Below are 20,825 nucleotides of genomic sequence, written 5' to 3' on the forward strand. Positions count from 1 at the left end.
AATACCGGCCTGCAACACTTTGCTGCATGTCATTCACCCTCTCTCTCCCCTTTCAGTCTAAGCTGTCCTGTCAAATAAAGGCCTAAAAATGCCACACAAAAAAAAAATACATAAATAAAGAAGGGAAAATCCATATAACTTAGAAACTAATTTTACATTGTGTCACACATGGACATAAAGTCATGATTTGGCTTAAAAATGATTAAAAGAAGAAAAAAAAAACATAGGACTGAGTTACCAGAGAGTAAATAAGGCCCTATAAAAGCACACAAATCTACACCTAAAGTTATGTTTTGTTTTTCGGCAACACCAACCTGGTAACGTGTATTATTATAATGTTGAAGAAAGGAGAGCAGACAATCTGTATGCACAACAAAAACTCATGATTGGGCTTTATTAGGCTTTGGAAAAGAAGATTACAGAGCTGCTATTGATTACAGTTTGCATGTTTTAACTTGCCCTTTTTTGTTATGCTGACAGATGAGACATGTCTGAAGGGAATGATCATGGCTGTGCAGATCTAAATGAGGTCAACCATTTTCTGGCTTGAAAGATGTGAGGAAGATTACTGGAGTCAACGGAATATTGACTGGATCATCCTTCAACAAAACCAGACAGTGAGAATGCAGTGAGAATGTGTATTGACTGTATGGTGCCAATATCTCGTCACATGACAAAAGGCTTAATAAGAGCGTGATAGTAATTTTTAAGTAAAAACAAAAGACCATCTTCAGCGTAAAGGTGAACAGTGAAAAGCTGTTTAATCAGTGTAGTTTTCTTGGCAGGCTGTTGATGAGACTAGAAGAATGTTCTGCAGGAGAAGAAAGAAGAGTGAATTAACTACATGGAAGATAAGAATAGCAGTTGCATAAAAAACAAACAAAAAAAACTGTTCAACCTGCTGTACTTTGTTAACTGGACTGCTAAGAAAGGTTTCATCAGGAAAACATTATTTTATACTGTGCTTGCTTCAGGCACTGCACATCAAACACAGCAGACCAAGACACATGCATGTGAGTTTTAGAAACACAAGATAATCAGGGCTTAAACTGGACCCAAGTCTTCTTGTCTTTTCTTTTTTTTTTGACTGAGGAATTCTAAACTTTATCATCAATTGAAAAAATAACCCTGATCAAACACTGGAAATGTATGAATTTTTACTGTGGCAGAGGAGGAATCCTCCTTACAGTACCACCCGGTGTCACTTATGGCATGTGTCAAAACATGTAACTGTCCTGGGGAACAACAAGAACAATCAGAACAACTGCTGAAGGCAGGCAGGAGTCCTAGGCTGCTTTTATGAGCGGCCATGACCTGACGACACAGGACAATGCCACAGAGGCCACACGTGTACGTATATATGTGTTTATATACGGCTCACTGGGTCGGGATTTGGCAGATATATGGGGGGACGTGTCACTGATCGCATTAGTACTAAATGTCTTCACTCGAATAGCATGGCTGTATTGTTGTAGAGCACATGCTTCAGCAATAAATAAACATATGCTGTATACATTCACTGTCACTTTTCTTGGAAATAGGTAAGCTCTAACTGTAACACAGAAATCTGGCAGCTTGACAAAGATGAGGGGGAACAAATACCAAAATACTTGTTTCTTCTGATTGACATGGAGACTGTGACATGTGCTGAGGGGGACAAATGGGGCCAATAAGATGCCACACCAAACATCCCCACTGAGAGGTACAGTGAAGAGGAAGTTTGAAGACTAAGTCGATTACCGGGACGAAGGTGAGGTAGGAGGAGAGGGAGGGCTAGTGCTGAAGTAGGTAGCCGTGTCTGTACAGAGCTGCACTGCCTTCAAACACCTTTCTGTTCACAGTGGGACTGACTGATGCTGACTTGCTGCATACACGAGCAAGCACACACACAGACACACAAGCCACACTGTCACATTCTGTAAACTAATGGACCAGAAAAAAAAAAAAATGCGCCAGATGTGCATTTTAATTACAGTATAAACACAGGCAAAAAAATAATTATACATGTTTGGACTAGAACATAAATAATGATCAGGAATGCTTACACTTCATCTTCATATTCTTTCGGAGGGGAAACACTGATCACAACATCGATCCAGTCCTAAAGGTAAAAAACAAAATTTACTTTTATTTTGTATACATCAATAGAATATAGGCAGCCTGACTGAATCTGCAAGTGAGAGTGTGACAACAACAAGCACACACAATCAATCAAGGTTGATGGGTTTTAAAGGTTCCATGACATGGTTCTCTTTGGCTGCTTTTATATAGACCTTAGTGGTCCCCTAATACTGTATCTGAAGTCTCTTTACCGAAATTCAGCCTTGGTGCAGAATTACAGCCACTAGAGCCAGTCCCACAATGAGCTTTCCTTAGTATGTACCATTTCTGTGTCTGTAGCTATTGAGGAGGAGAGAGGGGGGGCAAGGTGGAAGGTGGGGGTGTGGCCTTGACCAACTGCCACTTTGCTTGTTTGAAAGCCATGATGTCTCTCTCTCATGGGTGGGCCAAATTCTCTGGGCGGGCAAAGCAGAGAAAGGGGAGGTAACCTTGCTCCTTATGTCCTCATAAGGAGCAAGATTCCAGATCGGCCCATCTGAGCTTTCATTTTCTCAAAGGCAGAGCAGGATACCCAGGGCTCGGTTTACACCTAGTCCAGTCCATCACTGATAGTGATGGACTGGACATGACCATTGTAAAAAGGACCATTGACTGCATTATTAATCCTCTGACTTTTATTTTTAATTTGTCTATACATTCGGGTGTTTTTCCTGAGAAAATGAAGGTCACCAAAGTTTTTCCACTTTTCAAAAAGGGAGATGTACATCACTTTAATAATTATAGACCAGTGTCATTGCTCTCTCAGTTTTCTAAAATCCTCGAAAAGTGGTTTTCTCAAAAACTAAATATTTTTTTAGAAAAACATAAATTAATTACTGAAAAACAATATGGCTTTAGAGCAAAAAGATCAACAGCTTTGGCATTAATTGAACTCATAGAAAAAATTACATCTGCAACTGAGAATAAGCAACACACAGTGGGGGGCTTCATCGACTTAAGCAAAGCATTTGACACCATAAATCATAGTCTGTTATTGTCAAAATCATACAATTATGGCATTAGGGGTCTAGCTCATAAATGGCTCAAAAGTTATCTCAGCAATCGACAACAGTTTGTTCAAATTAATGGTCAAAAATCTGAGTTAAAAGACATAATATGTGGAGTACCACAAGGGTCCGTTTTAGGCCCATTACTTTTATTTTGTTCATTAATGACCTCTGCGAAGTGTCTAAGGTAGTACAGTTTTTGATGTTTGCCGATGATACCAACATTTTTTATTCTGGAAATAATCTGTCAGAAATTATAGAAAAGATAAGTTCAGAAATGGGAAAAATTAAGAAATGGTTTGACAAAAATAAATTATGTTTAAATTGGGAAAAAACAAAATACATGATTTTTGGTAATTGTAAAAAGAATGAAAATGTAAGAATAGCAATTGAAGGAATTGATATTGAAAGAGTTAATGAGATAAAAATTTTAAGTGTTATTTTGGACGATAAATTGAATTGGAAAGAACACATAGTTTATATTAAGAGTAAAGTTTGTAAAAGCATTGGGGTTTTGTATAAAGTTAAAGATGTTTTAGATTATTCAACGTTGCTTATGTTGTACAATTCCCTAATACTCCCATATTTTGGATACTGCATAGAAGTTTGGGGTAATACATACCCTACTAACACAAAACCTCTGTTTTTGTTACAGAAAAAAACATTAAGGATTATCAATAAAACAGGCTACAGAGAACACACTAATAGTTTATTTATAAAATCTGGACTTCTAAAATTCAAAGACTTGGTTGATTTGAAGATTTTGATTTTTATGTGGAAAGCTAAGCAAAGAGTTTTGCCTATGGTTTTACAAAATTTATTTACTCCTGTATCAGAGGAAGATGGCCATAGAAGGCAATATCATTTTAAAACTCTTTTCGCACGTACTACACAAAAACAGAGGTGTTTGTCCATATATGGAGTTAAACTGTGGAACACATTGGACTATGAACTGAAGTGCTGCGATACTGTTTGTAAATTTAAGAATTTGTATAAGAAAAAAATACAGGAATGTTACAAGAAAAAAGATGACTAATATGCTTAAAATGATGATAATTACATGTAAAGATAGGTAGTACTGATAATTTTTGGTGTTTGGGGTGAGGATTGGGGTTGATCCACTCTTGAAGTAGCTGTTTTGTTTTTGTTTTTTTGATGTGCACAAATAAGTGACAGGTACCATAAGATTTTTTCTTCTTCCTGTTCCTTTTTTTTTTTCCATTCATGCATGTTATGAATGAATGAATGAATGAATAAATATCTGAGTACAAAAACAAAAAAAAAAAAAACACCTATCACCATTTCTAGACACTGGGGGACCATAGGCAGGCTGGGGGAATGCATATTAATGTTAAAAAAACCTCATAAAGTGACATTTTCATGCCATGGGACCTTTAAGTGCAATCAATAAAACACGATTCTGTTGTAGCTGCTTTATCTATCCTTTTGAAAAACAAAGTATGGCATTTAATTTTCCTCTAATCTGAGTCCTACCCCTCCACTATTCCAGGCCCGAGCCAGATAGTTTTGTCCCTCAGTCAATGTGGCATCAACCAGGATCTTCCCATTCACGGCCATAAGTTCATCCCCGGGTACAACGCCACCTACAAACAGACACATCAGAAATGGTTCACTGTCAAACAGATTTGTTCACAAAAGTGACACACAGAGAGTCAGTGCAAACATAAATGTAGTCTGCATGAAGTGGCGTTCAAACACTTTAATCTCAATAAACCATAAACATGTTTTCCCCCACAGTGATGCAGGGTTGCCGTGGGGAAATTTGTCCAAAAGATTGCATCTATCTTAACTGTGTGAACTAGGGAAGGTTGATTTCAAGTCTGTTATTAAGTTAATGTTTGAAAATAAAAAAAAACGTTGACTGACCGTGCTTATCTGCAGCGCCACCTTCATACACAGAACATATCACCAACTTTCCTAACGGAGAGTCTGCACCTCCCTCCAGAGCGATATCAAGCTGTCCAGTCTTAAAAACGATCAACAAAAACAACACCATCAGTCCTGTTTTAGAATTTATCGTACTTTAAAAGGCGATAAGTGAGATTCCTCTCATCAATAATGTTTGGTATCTGAAGTGAAGGCAGAAAGTGTAGTCGCTACCTTTTTGATTCTCAGCAGTCTCACATCTCGCCCGGCTATCTGCTCCGAGGAGAACTATTAACAAAGAAAGGATTGAAGAAGGGGAAAGCACAACACAACACAACACTGCAGTTGCAGAGGAATAAGTAGGCAACATCTATAAATAGAGGTGCCAACATAAAGAATGGCTTCGTACTCTCTGAATATGTATATGGCAAAGCTCAGCAAAAAACATGACTTAAGACACCCTTTGGGAGTTATTAACCATGGATGCTATAACTTGGATGAAGAGAGGACTGCTGCTCTACAATAGTTCAGGAAAGTTATTATATGTTCTCTATGGAATCAAACAGAAAAATCTCTTATTCACACAGAAGTCATTTTAATTAGCCTAAATAACAAACCCAACTATAGCTAACGTCCCTTCTCAACCTGGACAGTCAATCCAGTTATTATGTAATTGATGTTTAATTTTTCAACAGTTAGGTTTTTCTTAATTGTTGTAGTAAGGCTAGTTCTAAGATATCTTTTGTGTAATATAATTCACAATGGCTGCCATTGGAATAACAAAGTTAATAACCATAAAAAACATGAGCTGATGTGGTTAATTGAAGCAGACACACAAGGTTTACATTTCTAGTTAGCAGAAACTACGACCTGTTAGCTAAATACCACTTTCATTTTAAACTGCCAAATAGAGCTGGGCGATATGGAGAAAATCAAATATCAGAATATTTTTGACCAAATACCTCGATCTCACAACGATATTGTAGTGTTGACTATCAGTGCTTTCACAAAACATTTACACAATGAGATTTGTGATAAATAATCATCTGTAATGTGGATATAATGACTAAGTGGGTAAAGGCAAATAATAGAACAGTTACAACAGTCTGGTAAGTTCAGAAAATGACATAACTTTACTGTCATGTAGCCTTTAAAACCAGGAAAAGACAACACTTATGCCATATTACGATAATACGATATCCAAAATCTAAGACGATATCTAGTCTCATATCACGATATCGATATAATATCGATATATTGCCCAGCTCTACTGCCAAATATTGGTTGCATTTTCTGCAATGTTGTAGTGCTAACAAGATCAGGCATACAATACCATGGAGTAGGGATCAAAATCTTCCTCGTATTTCTGAAATTCCTGAAAGAGAATCAACATGCAGTTCATTAAAATGGATCGATATGTTAATACGGGGTTAACATATATATTTGATACACACACACACACACACACACACACACACACACATGTATATATATATATATATATATATATATATATATATATATATATATATATAAATAAATAAATAAAACAAAAGAATCTCTGAGAAATCTCGGTGAATGTCAGCTGTGTAACAAGTCACTGAATGAGGTCCTAGTCAGATTTCCTTTGACAACCACTTCTATGGTAAAGTTTTTACAACCACCCTGAATAAATGGAGACCATGGAGACACTTAGTTATTCATTCAAAAACCACAGTGGCTTTCAAAGCCTCAAACTTTAATTCAATAATGACAAGAATAATTAGATGGAGCGCACGCAGAAAATCATTCCTACCAAAGACGACAGCAATTTCATTTCAAAGGAAGGAAACGGAAAAAAGGACATCACATTTGCCCACCTACGTTGACTAAGAGAGCCATTTTTCTCCCTGCAGAAAAAAAAACACATTAATCTAACTCTTCATTTCCTGTTGTTTTGTGGACACTCAACATTGGACATAAAGAATGAACCCATTTGTTACACGTTTTTATTTGTTGTGGCTGGAGACAGCAGTTGAAATTGGCCCAAACAATCTAACTGACTTGGTTTTTGGAATAATAGATACAGTAAATCTAATGAGACTGATGATTTATCTGTCTGTAACCAAACTGGAGGTACAAGAAAAGGTAAAACAACCACCTTCCTTGCCTCAAAGCTATATAGGGCCCTATTTTAACGATCTGAAACGCAAGTGTGAAACGCCAAACGCAAGTAGCTTTGTGGGCGGATCTCTGGCGCTGTTGCTATTGTACCGGCGGGATAAATGACTCTTGCGCCCGACGCAAATCTAAAATGGGTTGGTCTGAAGTAGCTAGGTGTGGTTTGGGCGTAACGTGAAAATAACCAATCAGAGCGTCATCTCACATTCCCTTTAAGAGCAGGCGTATTGTTCCGTGGCGGATTGCTATTATGACGGCGGATTTGCCTGGCGCACGCCAGCGGGAGCTGTCCGGGATGCGGCAAAGTAACAAATGCCCGTCTTGGCCGGGTGGCGATGTTGCTGCGGCCTCTCGGGCGCGTCTCCTCAAGTCTGGAGAGGATTGCTGCAGCAATGGAGCGTGGGCCTCCAAACGCACCACCTTCACCTGTTGTGCCCCTTCCTCCTCCCCCCACTCCATCTCCGTCCACCCGCTCCATCAGGAGCGCATCGCGCATTACTCCCGGATAAGATCCCGCCGTAGTTCAACATCACGTCTCCTTAAGTCCTCTAATATTTCCTCATTTATGTCATCAACACATCCATGATTCATGGAAATGTTGTGTAAAACACAACAAGCCACAAAGAATGCTGCGACTTTTTGAGGACTGTACTGTAAAATGCCTCCTGACCTATCCAAACACCTGAAGCGCATTTTCAATAATATTTTTCTTTGTAATTATGTATGGTTTTCAAAAATGGGAACTGCTGTAGATGAGAGAAGTGTATGCGCGTTGTGCACACGCTACATTATGGCCAAGCATGCGCCCCTAAAATAGCATCTGAATAACGCGCTACTGACTTTAGACTAGCGCCACTGACTTTAGACCAGGTTTTTCCTGGTCAGTGGCGGAATTGTTTTCTGAAACTGCAAAATAGGACTACGTAACGTTTGCGCCGGAACACGCCTCCTCTTTTCGCTGAACCGCCCCCGGGAGCGCAAATACATTCCCTAATTTACCGACGTGCGTCTGTGGAGGGAAAAGTCCGCTGTGCGTCGGGTGCAAAATAGGAATGATACATGCGTCGGTGTACAAAGGCAATTGCGCTGAGTGCAAGATAGGGCCCATAGTGTGTAGTTTCTGTCTCCCCCATGAGGAATTCTAAGTGATAATGATACAAGCCTTCCGTGAGCGCGCACGCACCCCTAGCCCTCCTCCCCCGCAGTTGCTAGTATGCAAGGAGGACACGCAGGATTAAAGAAACCTGATGGACTCTTCAGAAGAGGTAATTATCTTCACTCAAATTTCTGCGCCGGAAAGTCACCGGCCGCCAAAATCTTCTGAACATAGCCATACTGAGAAATACAGAGAGAGTTGTGTGGAGCTGATAGTCTTAATTAGCTTTGTAGCAGCTTATTCGGCAATGGCTTTAACGTAACAGACGTTCATTAATATCAAAAAGTTACGCACTAAATCTTTAATAGGGTGACCATATTTTGATTTCCAAAAAAGAGGACACTTGGCCCGGCCTCGAGACAAAAATTCAGACAGGCTTAATTAATGGTTAATGAACATGCTTTATTATGCCTCGATGGTGCAAAAATAACTTCTGTAATAAAATAAAATCTGTAAAAACCTGTAACAAAATAATATCTCTCTTTTAAAATAAATAAATAATATGAAATAATGTTCTAAATATGACCTCTTCTGTGTTAGAAAATCCAGCTACAACAAAATATGTCTTAATACCTTTTCAATGTAATAAGATAAATAATAAAGACACTAAAACATATATGCCAGCTTTGCACACGGTGCACTCCGCCTCCCAACTGCAGTCAAGCCAGCCTCCACTTCAAAATGAGCGGTCAAACTAGCCACCCCTATATTTCACGGTGCGCGTATACACTTGCTATTACGGTGAGACCGTCAAAACTAAAAACAATTTAGCAATTTCCCATTCATTTATTCTGTCTGCCTGCCTGTCTGTCTGTCTGTCAGAAAGAGAGAAAGAAAGATTTTAGCACACATCACAACCTGTCATTGCATGATATGCTGAATTCCAAAATAAGAGCCCCCCCAAAACTCATATATACGCTGTTTTGTCTACACATTCAGAAAATTATAAAAATAAAAGTCCTAGCTTCCACAGACCAATTTCACCTCAGATGGAGATGACTCCTTCTCAAGGTTTCAACTACAATGTTTCAGGACATTCTGATGTTGTTTTCCAAAATAAAGACCCCCAAAACTCATAAAATATACGCTTGTTAAATTGTTAAAAAAATCAAAAATCATAAAACTAAAAGTCCTAGCTTCCACAGACCAATTTCACATCAGATGGAGAGGACACCTTCTAAAGGTTTCAACTACAATGTTTCAGGACATTCTGATGTTGTTTTCCAAAATAAGAGCCCCCCAAAGCTCAAATATTAGCTGTTTTGTCTACACATTCAGAAAATTATAAAAATAAAAGTCCTAGCTTCCACAGACCAATTTCACCTCAGATGGAGAGGACTCCTTCTCAAGGTGTCAACTACAATGTTTCAGAACATTCTGATTTACAGTTTCAAAATAAAAGCCTGTCAAAGTCAAATATGAGACAAATTAGATATGATTTTGGATTCAATTTAAAAGGAAGCGCCCTGTTATCAAAGAATAATTCCACTTGAGGGTTATAGTACACGACCCCATAGTTTGACCCAGTAAGTATCAAGACATTCTGATGTATAGTTTCAAAATAAAAGCCTGTCAAAGTCTCAAATATGAGGCATAGAACATATGATTTTGGATTCAATTTAAAAGGAAGCGCCCCGTTATCACAGACTATTTCCACTTGAGGGTTATAGTACACTACCCCTTGGTGTGACCCATTAAGTATCAAGACATTCTGATGTGTAGTTTCAAAATAAAAGCCTGTCAAAATGTCAAATATGAGACTAATTACATATGATGTTGGATTCACTTTAAAAGGAAACGCCCTGTTATCAAAGAATAGTTCCACTTGAGGGTTATAGTACACGACCCCATAGTGTGACCCAGTAAGTATCAAGACATTCTGGAAAGCTGGAAAGCATGAAGACATGCTGGAAAGCATCTTCTGTTGGGGGTAGATTTGCTGCTGACGAATCTCTGGTAGATGCTAATCTGTACCTCAGCACATCCAGGTTGGATGTCCAACCAACTTTTTCTTTTGGCCATACAGAAGGAGGGCATACCTTCTTGCCACAGGCAAAGCCTCTTCCAGGCTACCAAAGAGTCCACATTTAGTAATTGCCTGTAACTTACAAAGATGGGTCTTCAGTGAGGGCAGTGGCCTTCCCAGTTCTGTACAAACTGCTTGTGGTGTTACAACCTGTGAGGGCGTGTCATGCAGGTAAACAATCACAAAGCACTGCTCCAAGCTTCTGAGCGATCAGCTAGGGACAAATCTTTCCTTAAGGCCATGTCCCGAGTGCATAAACACTGCTGAGGATCCAAACATCCCTTTGCTTCAATAGTATAGCAGCAAAACTAGTACATCTGTATCATCACATTCAACAATTAGACAAGAATGTGACTGTGCAAGGTGTATTGCATGTACAGTGCCTTGCAAAAGTATTCACCCCCCTTGGCTTTTTACCTATTTTGTTACATTACAGGCTTTAGTTCAATGTTGTTTTTTTTATCTGAATTTTATGTGATGAGTCAAAACACAATAGTCTAAGTTGGTGAAGTGAAATAAGAAAAATATACATAAAATTATTTTTTAGAAATAAAAAACAGAAAAAGTCAATGTGCATAACTATTCACCCCCCTAAAGTCAATACTTTGTAGAGCCACCTTTTGCGGGAATCACAGCTCTAAGTCGCTTTGGATAAGTCTCTATGAGCTTGCCACATCTACATCATCCCATTCCTCCTTGCAAAACTGCTCCAGCTCCTTCAAGTTGGATGGTTTTGCGCTTGTGAACAGCAATCTTTAAGTCTGACCACAGATTTAATATTGGATTGAGGTGTGTTTGGGGTCATTGTCCTGCTGGAAGGTGTGAACCTCCGTCCTAGCCTCAAATCACGCACAGTGTCTGTGGAAGCTAGGACTATTATTTTTATGATTTTCTGAATGTGTAGACAAAAAACATGTGTGAAAGCGTTTTGGGAGGCTCTTATTTTGGAAAACAACATCAGAATGTCCTGAAACATTGTAGTTGAAACCTTGAGATGGTGTCCTCTCCATCTAATGTGAAATGTGGTCTGTGGGAGCTAGGACTTTTATTTTTATGATTTTCTGAATGTATGGACAAAACAGCTAATATATGAGTTTTGGGGGGCTCTTATTTTGGAAAACAACATCAGAATGTCCTGAAACATTGTAGTTGACACCTTGAGAAGGTGTCCTCTCCATCTGATGTGAAATTGGTCTGTGGAAGCTAGGACTTTTATTTTTATAACTTTCTGAATGTGTAGACAAAACAGTGTATATATGAGTTTTGGGGGGCTCTTATTTTGGAAAACAACATCAGAATGTCCTGAAACATTGTAGATCACACCTTGAGAAGGTGTCCTCTCCATCTGAGGTGAAATTGGTCTGTGGAAGCTAGGACTTTTATTTTTTATGATTTTCTGAATGTGTAGACAATACAGCTAATATATGAGTTTTGGGGGGCTCTTATTTTGGAAATTCAGCATATCATGCAGTTGTCACAGAGGTTGTGAGGTGTGCTAAAATCTTTCTTTCCTTCTTTCTTTCTGACAGACAGGCAGGCAGATAGACAGACAGGCAGACAGAATAAATGAATGGGAAATTGCCTTCGTCAGAAAATTCCCTGTTTTTAGTTTCACCGTAATAGCAAGTGTATACGCGCACCGCGAAATATAGGGGTGGCTAGTTTGACCGCTCATTTTGAAGTGGAGGCTGGCTTGACCGCAGTGCCTCCCACTAGTCCGGTCCCTACCGGGACGGTACGTGGGACATTTTTTTTTTTGCAGTTCAACTGTTAAGCTGCACTAAGTCTTGTTTTATGGTTGTTATGGTTGCTCCACGCAGAGCTTTCGCCGTAGCCTGATGTTAATACTTGTGCGCTGGTGTGTGTGTCGAGCCGGCATGTCTGTGTGTGTGGGGAGTGGGGGATAGAGCGAGGAAGAATTAAGGGAGAGTGACGGCGAGCGAGTACGACTCTAGAGTCATAGTGAGAAACAAAGTGTCTCCCCTGTGTTTTCTGACCACGGTGGGAAAACTTTAGCAGGAAACGCTGCAGCATTTTGTGTGCAATGCTGCTCCGCTGTCTGCTCTGGTCCCTGTGTATGTGCGCGGGCCGCAGAGCGCCTACAAAGCCGCTCGCCGCGAATTACGCGTCACAACAAAGTACCGTAGTACACTGTGCAAAGCGCCAGTCAATTTAAGTACACGCTTAATAGGCCCATGAAAAACAGTGAAAACCGGACATTTTCATGAATTTATAAAACCCCCCCGGACGCCCCGGACAGTAGGTAAAAAGTGGACATGTCCGGGCAAAAGAGGACGTTTGGTCACCCTATCTTTAAGTAATGCACACTGGACCAACCAACGTAGAGAGACAGATTACAACCAATTGTAGGACAGCTCTTGACGAACAAACCATCAGTTGCCAGGATAGATCAAAACCAACAGCAGTAAGACTTTGACACCGATTCCCCAACTGTGTGTTCACAGCCCTATTGTGTGCTCCAAATCAATAAAAGGGCACTCGTGCATAAGCTACACAGCTGGACCTAAAGGCAATGAGGCAGCCAAATGAGAGAGGACAAAAAGTGCAGAAAGAACAGGAGAAAAAGCAGAAGAGTAATAATAAATCAATACAGGTGGTGATAGGTATGGATTACTTGTCGTTTCCTGTCTGATTTAAAAGACGAGTTGTAAGGCACCATCCGTTTCAGCATCTCTGGAGGCTGAAACAAAAGACCAGGCAGCAGCTTTTAGCGGACAAATAAAAACAACCACAACAACCCTCCCTTCTATGATCTCTGGTTGAAAGTTTTAAGTTGACTTCGCCTATGACCACAACAAGCAACAGCGATGGCTGTGGTTGGGTGCTGTCAGAAGTAGAGCTGGGCAATATATCAATATTATATCGATATCGTGATATGAGACTAGATATTGTCATAGATTTTTGGATATCGTAATATCGTGATATGACATAAGTGTCTTTTCCTGGTTCTAAAGGCTGCATTACAGTTAAGTGATGTAATTTTCTGAACTTACCAGACTGTTGTATCTTTTATTAACTGTAAACTATTATTTGCCTTTACCCACATAGTCATTATATCCACATTACTGGTGATTATTTGTCAAAAATCTCATTGTGTAAATATTTTGTGAAAGCAGAAATAGTCAACCCTACAATATCGTTGCAGTATCGATATCGAGGTATTTGGTCAAAAATATCGTGATATTGGATTTTCTCCATATCGCCCAGCCCTAGTCAGAAGTGTACTCGGCTGCACCTGTACCCAAACCCAACAGTGATGTCTCGGTGTACTGACACACCATGGAGTCCACTGCTACATCACTGCAGCAAGGTGAGAAGTTACGCCACTGAGTCAACCAATCTATGCTAAGTATAGGTATGCGCAAAGGTAATTCTTTCTTACAATAAATAAAAAGTGTTCTGTTCAATTTACATTTATATCATAAAGCGTTTTGGTCCAGTTCATAAAGTTGAATAACAAAGATCAGTATTGTGAGTATTGTAAAAGAGAGGGCTGGCTATTATATTTTTATCATTGTCAACAAATCCCACGAAAAGACAAAAACCAACAATTTAGTCTGTCTCTCAAGACTTCTCTTTCCTTGGGCACTAAGCCCCACCTCCATTGGTTCCTAATAAAGATGCAATTCTTAAAAAATAAATTAATGGTTTCCTTTTTAAAGGGGAAATTTACCTTAAAGCCCCTGACGCACCAACCCGACGGCCGACCTTTGGCAGAAAAAGGCAGTCAGACTGATCAGTCGGCTCCCCGAGGTCCAAAAAGTGCCTCGGAACACACTGAAGTGACACCGACTTGAGCGTCTAATACGTCACCATAACAGCAGGCGGCGCTAATCTGTACTGTACCCCAAAAAAATTTAAAACCGGCAGCTGATTGGATGAACACGTCACGTGGGTCTGGCTGCTCCCGGATTTTACAACCGGGCATAATGGCGTCTCGTTCAGAATACAATCTCATATTTTACGAAGACAGTTCACCGAAACGTGTTTCTGAAAACATTTTAAGCAAGAAATAGGCTCCAACAGCGTTCTAAGGCCATTGTAGGAAAAAAGAATAATGTTACGGACCCGGGAGAGAAGGGTAATATTTCGAGAAAAACCTCAGTAGACATGGCTCCGTGCGTTCGCTGGCTTCTTTGAAAACAAATGCACGACCAGAGGGAGAAGATGAGAGGGGGGAGAGGCGGCAACGAGTTTTTACGACAGCGTTGCCAAATACCTATTCCGAAGCGGTAGGTGGAGCTCTATAGAGAAACCTGCGAGCAAAAAGCGTAAAACTGCATCTTTAAATAAGGCTAAAAATCGTCACAAACAGCTGAGCAGTGTCGTGTTGAGCAAACATTACTCAAACAGGAGTAAATGTTGGGGACAATTTTCAGCCATGGCTGTCCCATAGAGGAATAAGATATAGTATGTCACGCTAGTTAGTAGATCAGTTCAATGTAAGTTTTGGTCTTTTCATGGGATTTGTTGACAATAAAAAAAAATATGGGCTACTACCAGCCATATCCTTGCTCTTTAAGTTCTTTGGCCCCTAAACTGGTGAAACACAGTGAGCAACAGGAATCCTATATTAATACTACAGCATATGGTACACCACAGTCCTTGGGAATATACTGCACAAAACATTCAGCAGCAATTTCCTTTCTAGATGTCAATATTTACAATTCAACTTAGAACTGGGCGATATGGAGAAAAATCAAATATCACGATATTTTTGACCAAATACCTCAATATCGATACCGCAACGATATTGTAGTGTTGACTATCGGTGCTTTCACTAAACATTTACACAATGAGATTTGTGATAAATAATCATCAGTAATGTGGATATAATGACTAAGTGGGTAAAGGCAAATAATAGAACAGTTACAACAGTCTGGTAAGTTCAGAAAATGACATCACTTTACTGTAATGCAGCCTTTAAAACCAGGAAAAGACAACACTTATGCCATATTACGATATCCAAAATCTAAGACAATATCTAGTCTCATATCACGATATCTATATATTATCGATATATTGCCCAGCTCTAATTCAACTTATGAAATACAACATATAAAATTGTATTTAAAAACATCAATAGTATCGTGTGCAGCAGCAGCAGTGTAGACTACTAGGACGTTTGGGGTAAAACATGTCGGGGTGAATGATTTATGGCTTCAGCTCCTAAAGTCAAGGTGCCTCTCAGCGAGGCATTTCACCTGCAGCTGCAGAGCTTCTGATGAACTGATGGCAGAAGTGTGTTGTTGTGTTCTTAGATGTGAATGTGTGACTCTATTAATGTGAGGCAAGAGGGTTACTGGAAAAAGGCTTTTCCAAAGTAAATGCAGTTTGCAAAAATAAACAATATTATTTGGGCAGTTTCATTTGAGCTTTTTGACAGGAAGAAGAAATGGCTCCCCTGTGTGATCTAATAAGCACAGATTGGCTTTCTGCAAAACAGCTGGAGAGTCTGGAAGACTTCCCAGGACTTGAGGAAAAGTGTGATGGCACACTGTGTCAAATGTCTAAATGCTTTATGACCATATTACGTTGAATCAGCGAGGATTCATGCAGGGAGCAGGTGATTGCGGTGTGGTGTGTTTCATACCAGGGCATCAGAACGGAGTGCAGATCTGAGTGGATCTGGTCGGTGGGTCTGGGACTGCGGCAGCATGACGGGTTTAGACATGACAGGGGCCATCTGATGCCTCTGGTTGGGGGGACTAGGAGCTAGTTGCTATTGGGGAAAGACCATGTTTCCATGCAACAGCTGAGTATAGTTTCTGATTTTTAGAACAGTATTTTCATTCAATAAGTCATATTACAACAAAAGCATCTTGTTTTAGTACTCTTTTTACAAATGTATAAAGCTTGTCATTTTAACTAAAAATGGAAGGGGTGTTTGCAAAACTTCACACCAGAGTTTTACAGAAAGACACTCACCAACGGGGTGCTTGAATTGGAAATACGACTGGCATGGGAAGTCTTTCTCATTACCTGAACCACAGTAAAATAAAATGAATATTACAGCCCTCTGGTACATTCAGAGCACTGCCGGAATATCAGTGCAACACACACTCAGACTCACTCCCATTTCCTCCACTATCAAAGCATGGCTGAGGTTTCAATGCATAGCCCACTGGATAGTGCAAACGTCCAAACAAACGAAAGCACACACATTTTTTTTTTTAAATCAGCTCCTCTCATCATCAACACTACACACCATGCAACACCCCAACTCGGTATACCAATTCCACACAAGCTACAAGGCAAACATCAATAACAACTAGCTGCATCTCTGAATGCCTTTTCCTCACCTTAAAGGTCAAGATCAATGACAATGTACATTTCGGTCATGCTAATACAGTGTCTCACTCTCTCTTCATGCATAAAACATCCCAACACATAAAACAGGACATGCACATAAACCTGAGCATTAAAGAGGATCAAGTCCTTCAGCCTTGAAAATGCACTGGCTCTACGAGCGCTCAACATATTTCTTTCAACTGCTGACGCAAATTTTCATAGATGGAAAAAAGAATCCTGGCCATCTATCAGTTCAACAAGGTACTAACACAAAGTCAAAGCCAGTCCAACACATGGAACACTCTAACCTTTGGACTAGAGGGGTAGGACGTTTCACTGGTGTTGGACGAGTAAATCCCTCCTCTTGGGAGGTAGCCGCCTGCCTCCCACTCGCTCCTGTGCTCTGGAGGACTGGGAGGGTGTTGGAGGTGATGGCGGTGATGCTGGCGGAACCCGCTGAGGGTTCCTACTCGTTCTTCCGAGCGTTGTGGGGGTGGGGGCGGAGGGGAGGCGGGGGGGGGGGGGGGGGGGGGGGGGGGGAGGAGGCGGGGAGCAGGCTGAGGGGAGGACGGAGGCCACGACGACTGAGACGGAGGAGGATAGTGGGAGGAAGGCGGGCGGCGGGGTTGGGGAGGCTGAGGGTGAGGCCTGCGCCCCTTGTTGGCCGAGGTGGATGGGGCAGATGGAGGTTTTATGGCGCTGGGTCCAGAAGGGGGCCGCCGCTGTGGGGGTGCTCGAGAGGAAGGAGGGGAATAGTTGGGTATTGTGGGGTTCAGCTTGGGTGAGGGTGGTGGGCGAGGCAAGGGTGGGGGAGGCTGGCTAGTGCTGGGCTGGGTGGGTGCCAATCTCTTCAGAGGGCCCCTCAGGCTCTGATCCACGTCACCCAGCTTAATGTCATCCAGGTCAGTGGTGGCCAGGTGGAGGCCGCCAGGGAAACGCTTCACCTTGGGCTCCGAAGCAGGAGAGCGCGGCGGGGAGAGCTTAAAGTCACAATAACATGAAAAATGAAAAATTGACTTGTTTCACCTCATGTGTCAATTCCCCTGTTGCCATATTACACAATTCAGGCAATCATCAGAAGTTAAACTATTGTCCTATTCCCTGTTCTTCTTTTATTCTACATGGACAAGTTGTCGATTTGCGACAAATGGTCTAGCGGACCTTTTGAGCTAAAACATTATCATATCTATGTAGAATTTTAAAAATTGGAATCAGATTATAGAATGTTGTGGTTGATTTTTGTCTTTTTGTTGTACTTCACAATTCATACTTTTTAACATTGGAAGTGAAATAACTGTAACTGTCCTTCCCCAATTCTTTTCACTCACACACCAACTAAACATGGCGGGAAGGAGTTGTCTCAATGCTATAATCATCTACTGTATTAGAGCTCTATTCATCTTCTGGCCAAAGTAAAAAGAAATTGGCTCATAACGTAGTATAACTTTATGAAGGAACAACGACACATTGCTGAAGAGCTCTGAGTGCAGAGAGGTTTTGACAGAGGTCTCACTCTGTACCTCTGGGGAGTCATTCTCCACGCAGGATATCTGCTCCAACCGAGTCTGACAAAGACGCTCCACCCAGTGTTGCACTTTCTCTGACTCCTCCAGGTCTTCTCTCTCCGTCTCTGAGACCTGGCACATCACAAGACGAACAACAACGGTTGCATTTAAGTTAAAACCACGACTTGACACCCTGAAATTAACGTTGCCGATAAAGTACATCATAAATATGAAATGGTTTAATCCACATTGTAACTTTGTTCAGTATTTAAGAACAAGTCCACTCTACAATTGACTCGGTTAAGCCCGTCTTTTCCTACCTCCTGGACCAGCCGACTGATCTTCAGTTGCTTCTCTCGTTCATACATCTCTTCCTTCTCCTTGGCGAGTTTCAGCTCAAACTCCATCTCCTTCTTGTTCTTTCTCTGCTCCTGCAGTGTGTCCATGTTGGACCCTTTCTTCTTTTTCTTCTTCTTTTCTCCTTTCTGAGGTTTCATCAGTTGGTCAAAAATAAAAACAAGCAGGGGGACAAATCTGCCACTCCAAACCACACAGCATGATGTGCAGAAATAGACAGCGACACAACACTGTGTAGGACGGATAAAAGGCCAGCAAACAACATGCAGTTTTATGAATATTTCTAAGAACAAAAACTCTGATCTTGAATTATGCAACAGCAACTTTGTCAAGATGACATAAGAACCGATTATCATTCCTTTGTCGCCACTCTCACACCACTCTGAACTCAGGCAGCTGACAGTACCTTGCGGAGTGACGGCAGTTTTCCCTCATATCGATACAACCAGCCAAACGCTAAGGATGGAGATGAAGTTTGTTAAACTAGAGCCAAGGTTAAAACACAGTCTCACAAACTCCAAGCAGTGCATCTATTTAAAAGAAAGAAACATTACTCTAAAGAACCCACAACACAGCACTCAAAGAGAAGAATTAGAGAAACAGATTGAGCCTGCTCCATTCAGGCACTCTGAATAACAACTACATTTAAGAACCAAAATGCGTTTTGGTGATGCAGATAAAAAAAAAAAGACAGCTTTCAAATACTGCATTTTGGTTGTGTGTCATTAACTTTCTGCAGGATCCCACAAAAGATAAATAAAACCTATTCAGATGATACTGAAAATTAACTATCCAATGGTTACATTTTGGTTGTCAAAGGAAATCTAGCACTAGTCTGTGTTCACGCTGGTTAGCGCGAACATCCTGCGACAACAGCTGTGACAATGGCAGCTGAGGCTCCGGACTCACTTGTCTGTCCTGTTCTTCCTCCTTGTCATCCTCTGTGAACGAGCTGGCTTCATCCGCTTAGAGGAAAGGCCATCAACAACAGCACAGCACACAGAAGTGACAGAAAGAGAAACAGAGAGCGTGCAGAAGACAGGAGGGGAAATTAGGTGAACACCAGGCAAGAGAACCTTCTACAACTCGGGAGAAAAGTAAATTGAGGATTCGTGCATTTCAGGACAAAGACTCGTTCAGGTGTCCTTACGAGAACTCTTGGCCTTGGTGGTTTTTGTCTCAGGTGGGGCGCGTTGTGGGCTCTTAGGACTCTTGGGTCTTTCTTTGGCTCCCCAGTCCTCCTCCCACTCTCTGCTGTGCTCCCTCTCCACAGCCTCAATCCTGCAGAGGGCGTAAAAACAAGTGAGCGGTGTAAGATATTTTATATATGTCGTAAAAACAATACTGAATTGGCACTTTATGGACACTGATTAAATGCACAAAATGAGTTGTATACTTCTCCATCTCTTTTTTATAGCGCTCCTCTTCCTCTGCAGCTTTCTGAGCGATCTCCATCTTTCTCCTGGTAAACATACGATAAATATACAACATAAAACTCTGTCCATACAACATGCTATAGCACAGGGCTGTACATACAGAATATACGACTTTAATCCAGTTTATGAGTGTCAGCCCTGCAACACGTGATGTGCATTATTCGATATTGCTGGCAGCAAAGCACTAAGATTGTGATGTACCAAAGGAGCAATAAGGCCCTCAGTTAAATGGGACCTGATAAATGTGTGTTTGTTAAGTGATGCCTAGTTGACAGGGACATAATATCTTTGCTCGCACATTAAGAGTACTCTTTTTCTCTGTTGTGTTGTAGTGTCAGGAGGGCATGGAGTGGCCTGAATGCATTTGAGGTATTTGAATTTGGGGTGACAGGAAAGGTTTTGATCTACAAAGGAAAAGGAAAGAACTAGGCTAGTGTAAATCCAGACTTTGGCACTGAAAATGTTGGAGGCTGCCACTAAAATGCTCAGAGGGATTTCTGGAAAACAACAAAGTAATTTCAGTCAACACCTTTGCTATTAGGTGATGACAGTCAGTCTCAGATTGACCGCATTGGTATTTCTCAAGCTAATTAGACAAACTGAGCCTTCCAGCTGAAAGTGGATACAAATCTACTGGGCACTGTTAACTTGCAGAGCTTTGGAGATGCAGAGCATGTCATATCAAAGTGTCCAAGTGTGCAAGTGTGCAACAGTGTGTGTGAGAACCAGGGATATCCATTGCATTAGTTTGAAATATAACTTTATTTGCATCAAATCAATGTAGTTTCATATTAGGTTAAACCCTGTGTGTATCTAGTAAAACTAGCTTATCTTTGTATCGTGTAATAAGCTATAATTTAAGTTTGTGTGACGATAACT

The 20,825-nt window shown here is 40.8% G+C and overlaps 1 protein-coding gene across 2 annotated transcripts in view; it reads right to left on the reverse strand.

Annotated features, from left to right (window-relative positions):
* Positions 1 to 364: 364 nt before the first annotated feature.
* The window catches only part of ush1c (Usher syndrome 1C), a 30,563-nt gene continuing 10,102 nt past the window's right edge, over positions 365 to 20,825 (reverse strand). Inside the window, exons 12-23 of one of the 2 annotated variants that reach the window (XM_039807824.1) lie at positions 19,907 to 19,972; positions 19,661 to 19,791; positions 18,917 to 18,966; positions 18,474 to 18,638; positions 18,169 to 18,285; positions 12,972 to 13,037; positions 6,328 to 6,369; positions 5,229 to 5,282; positions 4,995 to 5,094; positions 4,602 to 4,711; positions 2,046 to 2,101; positions 365 to 811 (exon numbers count right to left, since the gene is read on the reverse strand). In XM_039807824.1, coding sequence (XP_039663758.1) covers positions 799 to 811; positions 2,046 to 2,101; positions 4,602 to 4,711; positions 4,995 to 5,094; positions 5,229 to 5,282; positions 6,328 to 6,369; positions 12,972 to 13,037; positions 18,169 to 18,285; positions 18,474 to 18,638; positions 18,917 to 18,966; positions 19,661 to 19,791; positions 19,907 to 19,972 — 970 coding nt within the window. In that variant the 3' untranslated portion in view covers positions 365 to 798. Of the gene's footprint in view, positions 812 to 2,045; positions 2,102 to 4,601; positions 4,712 to 4,994; positions 5,095 to 5,228; positions 5,283 to 6,327; positions 6,370 to 12,971; positions 13,038 to 18,168; positions 18,286 to 18,473; positions 18,639 to 18,916; positions 18,967 to 19,419; positions 19,476 to 19,660; positions 19,792 to 19,906; positions 19,973 to 20,825 lie in introns of both variants that reach the window. The other variant, XM_039807823.1, reaches the window with a different exon arrangement.

This window comes from Perca fluviatilis, chromosome 8 (genome assembly GCF_010015445.1).
Source record: "Perca fluviatilis chromosome 8, GENO_Pfluv_1.0, whole genome shotgun sequence".
In the NCBI taxonomy this organism is placed as follows: Eukaryota; Metazoa; Chordata; class Actinopteri; order Perciformes; family Percidae; genus Perca; species Perca fluviatilis.